This window comes from Oenanthe melanoleuca, chromosome 4A (genome assembly GCF_029582105.1).
Source record: "Oenanthe melanoleuca isolate GR-GAL-2019-014 chromosome 4A, OMel1.0, whole genome shotgun sequence".
Lineage (NCBI taxonomy): Eukaryota > Metazoa > Chordata > Aves > Passeriformes > Muscicapidae > Oenanthe > Oenanthe melanoleuca.
The window spans coordinates 4,158,541-4,161,944 of record NC_079338.1 but is presented as its reverse complement, the minus strand read 5'-3'; the positions used below and the strand labels follow the sequence as shown (position 1 = coordinate 4,161,944).

The 3,404-nt window shown below is 51.2% G+C and overlaps 1 protein-coding gene across 1 annotated transcript; it reads left to right on the top strand.

The window, feature by feature from the left end:
* The first annotated feature begins 95 nt into the window (after positions 1–95).
* On the top strand, positions 96–2,802 carry NCBP2 (nuclear cap binding protein subunit 2). Its single transcript, XM_056491732.1, has 4 exons — positions 96–315; positions 456–637; positions 1,407–1,545; positions 2,040–2,802. Exons 1-4 carry the CDS (start codon positions 229–231, stop codon positions 2,136–2,138), a joined length of 507 nt encoding a protein of 168 aa, XP_056347707.1. The 5' UTR covers positions 96–228; the 3' UTR covers positions 2,139–2,802.
* Positions 2,803–3,404: the final 602 nt, after the last annotated feature.

Genomic DNA, 3,404 nt, shown 5'->3' with positions numbered 1-3,404 from the left:
CCCTGCGCGCGCCCCGACCCAGCGCTCCCGGCGGCTCCCGCGCCGCCGATTGGCCGCCGGCGGTTCCCGCCCCGCCTCCCGCCCCGAGTGACAGCCGGCGCGGCCAATCGCGCGGCGCGGCACAGTGGCGTCCCTCGCGCGCCGCTCGCCGCGTCCGGTGCGCGGCGCTTCTGGAAGAATCCCGGCAGCGGGGCCCGGCAGCGCAGCCCGGGCGGGCGCGAGGGAGCCATGTCGGGGCTGCTGCACACCACGCTCAGCGGGCTCAACAGCGACTCGTACTGCGAGATCAGCCAGTACCGGGACCAGCACTTCCGGGTGCGGCGGGTGGCGAGGCCCGGCCGGGGCGGGGAGGGCTGAGGCCGGGACAGGCCGTGCGCGGAGCCGGGCAGCGGGAGGGCGCGGGGCGGTGGGAGCGGGACGCGCTGAACCCGCGGCGTGCGCCTCTGTGCCCGCAGGGTAGCAGGCAGCTGCAGGAGAAATCCCTGAAGATTTCCTCCACGCTGTATGTCGGCAACCTGTCCTTCTACACCACCGAGGAGCAAATCCAGGAGCTGTTCTCCAAGTGCGGAGATGTCAAGAGGATTGTCATGGGTCTGGACAAGATCAAGAAAACTCCCTGTGGCTTCTGCTTTGTAGAGTATCCTTTCTGGTTCCCTTCTGTCAGCACGTGTATGGTTGGCACCTGTAGTTCCTGTGCACAGCAAGTATATCTGTACTGCTGCTGGAAAGGTGATAACCAAGTGCTTCCTACCAGGCACATCCCGTCCATCCTTGCACCTTCCTCTCTGCACCCTGAGACTGATTGTATAGTGGTTCCATAGGTGACAAGTGCCACCAGAGCTGTACTTTCTGGAGGTGGCAGTGCACTCCTTTAATTCATTAATTTCTTTAATGATTTTAGGGCCAAAGTGAGAACTGTTACAGTCATCAGCCTGATGTCTTCCATGTCCAGAGCACGTTTACTTTCTCATCTCAACTGCACACCTGAAGGAAGTAGCAGGATAAGCCATGGGGGCATTTTCAAGCAGAGGGTACACGCCTATACAGGTTGTCCCAGGAGCTGTCTGTACAAAGCTCTCATGTGAAGCCTGCTCCTTTTGTTGTATTTCACTCAAGTTTTACATAGTATAAAAAGGCATATTAGTGATTTCTTGCCCTTAGCAAGGATTTAATGCCTTTGTTCCATTGTCTTGTCTGTGCAGGTATTAACAATAAAGTACAGAATTCTTTCTGAGCATTAGCCAGTCTTAGCTTGGATTTACATGAGTGCAGTTTTTGATCCCATAGGGAAGAGTAGAAAAGGCTGGAAGGCAGTGGGGGGAGTTCTGCTTCTCAAATACAATACTTCCCTGCTTTTTTCCCCTGTACCAACAATGCAACACAGTTGTCCTTACAGAGTGCCTCAGGTACTACACGAGAGCAGATGCCGAGCACGCCATGCGGTTTATCAACGGCACGCGGCTGGACGACCGCATCATCCGCACGGACTGGGATGCAGGGTTTAAGGAGGGCCGGCAGTACGGGAGAGGAAAGACTGGAGGACAGGTAAAGGCAATGCCACTCATCCCTGAATTTGATCCTGCAAGACTCTGTACTTATTTGCTGGTTTTGTCTCGTGGAGGACAATGTGCAGATTGTTAAGATATTGAGGTTTACTCACTCCCAGGTTGTTTCAGTAATTGATACCTGGTGTTAAAGGCTGGAAATAGAACTTAAGGCCATTTCTGTCTAGGACTCCAAACTTCCTGCAGTGTAAGCGGAATGTTCCCTAACCAAGGTAGTACCCTTGAAATGCTCCAGAATTTGAGTAGAGGGAAAGAGAGTGGCTGCCAGGCCAATCACATAACACAGCAGTTTCCTCAAGGGCAAAGATGAGATTTAGATGAGATAAAGTGTTCTGAAGGCCAAGCTTCACAATTCAGAAAAGTGTACTGAAAAGCTGTATGAAAATATTTCTTTGCTTCTTACCTGAAGAAATCTCAACCATCAGGAGACAGGCAGTGCTGGCTGTTAATATGTGTGTTGTTGCTGTGCCCCAGGTGCGAGATGAATACCGGACAGACTACGATGTGGGAAGAGGTGGCTTTGGCAAGATCATTCAGATGCAGAAGGCAAATCACCAGCCTGCAATCTATTAATTGCCTCATGATTCCTAGCTCATAGAGGGCTCTGTCCTTCCAGAGCTAGCCCTGTTCTCTCATTTGGGATCAGGGTATGGAGTGAGATCCAAGTTCCAGCAAAAGGTGACTCTCCTTAGACTGTGGATATACATGTGTTCATTCTCCCTTCTTTCTGAGCTAGAGAGGATGTTCTGTGCTGATACAGGGCAACAAGGGGAAAAAAATGGACAACTCTGTAGGATTCTGGGCAAGAAGAAATGCAGCATGTGACACACACCATATGCTATGACATTCTCTTCATGTTGCACTTAAGCAGGTGGCTTCCTCCAAGCTGCAACTGCAGCCGTGGTTGCTTTCAAATGGAACGATTTTTTTAAAAGCTCACTGGAGCCCTCAGGTGCCTGGGCACCTAATGAGGATGCACAAGAGATCCAGGCTTCTGATTTACAACCTCACCTGCTTAATAAAAAGTATCACTTTGAATGAGAGAAGTGGACAAGGTCTGATCAACCATTTGGAGGTGCTTGTCTGCACATCTAGCCTTTGGGTTGGTTAGGACCTGCAGAGCACTTCTGTTATAATGCCCCCAGTGCTGCCTGGCTTTTCAGATCCTCACTGTTGGGTGTGGTTTTGTTAAAAGTTTCTGTTAATTTTTTTAAATAAACAGTTGTATTGGGTCTGACTGAGATGAAGGTAATTTTACTCCTAGCAGCCCTCCTAGAGCTGTGTTTTGTATTGGAGCTAGGAAGGTGTTGATAACACACCACTGTTTTGGCTATTGTTGAACAATGTTCCCACAGCATCAAGGCTGTCTCTAACATTCCCACCTCACCAGCAGGCTGGGGTGGGGGCAAGATCTTGGGATGTTCCAGACCATATGGCATCTGCTCAGCATAATAGCTAAGAGAAAGGAGATGGGGGGCATTCCTTATTGAAACATCTGTCTTCTGGAGCAGCTGCTCTGAAGCTGTGCTTCCCAGGAAGTGGCCAGATATCTCCTGCTGGTTGAAAGTAGAGGATAAATATTTAGTTTTCCTTTGCTCCCACATGCAGCCTTGCTTTTGCTTTATTAAACTGCCTTTATCTTGGCCCACAGATTCCGTTCCCATCTTCCTTTCTCCCTGCCCCCTCCCAGTGAGGAGGGGAGTGAGAGAAGCTTGGTGGGTGTCCAGGCAGGGTCAGCCCACCACAGTTTGGTGCCCAGCGTGTGGCCTGAGGCCATGGCAGTTCTGTGCTAAGTGTTCTTTAGCCATAGTAGGTACTAAGCAGGCAGCTCCTGTTAGC

Coding starts and splice junctions, on each gene's coding strand:
- NCBP2 (XM_056491732.1), top strand. CDS start 229: ATGTCGGGGCTGCTGCACACCACGCTCAGCGGGCTCAACAGCGACTCG. Junction 638..1,406: donor TGTGGCTTCTGCTTTGTAGA/GTATCCTTTCTG, acceptor AGAGTGCCTCAG/GTACTACACGAGAGCAGATG. Junction 1,546..2,039: donor GAGGAAAGACTGGAGGACAG/GTAAAGGCAATG, acceptor GCTGTGCCCCAG/GTGCGAGATGAATACCGGAC.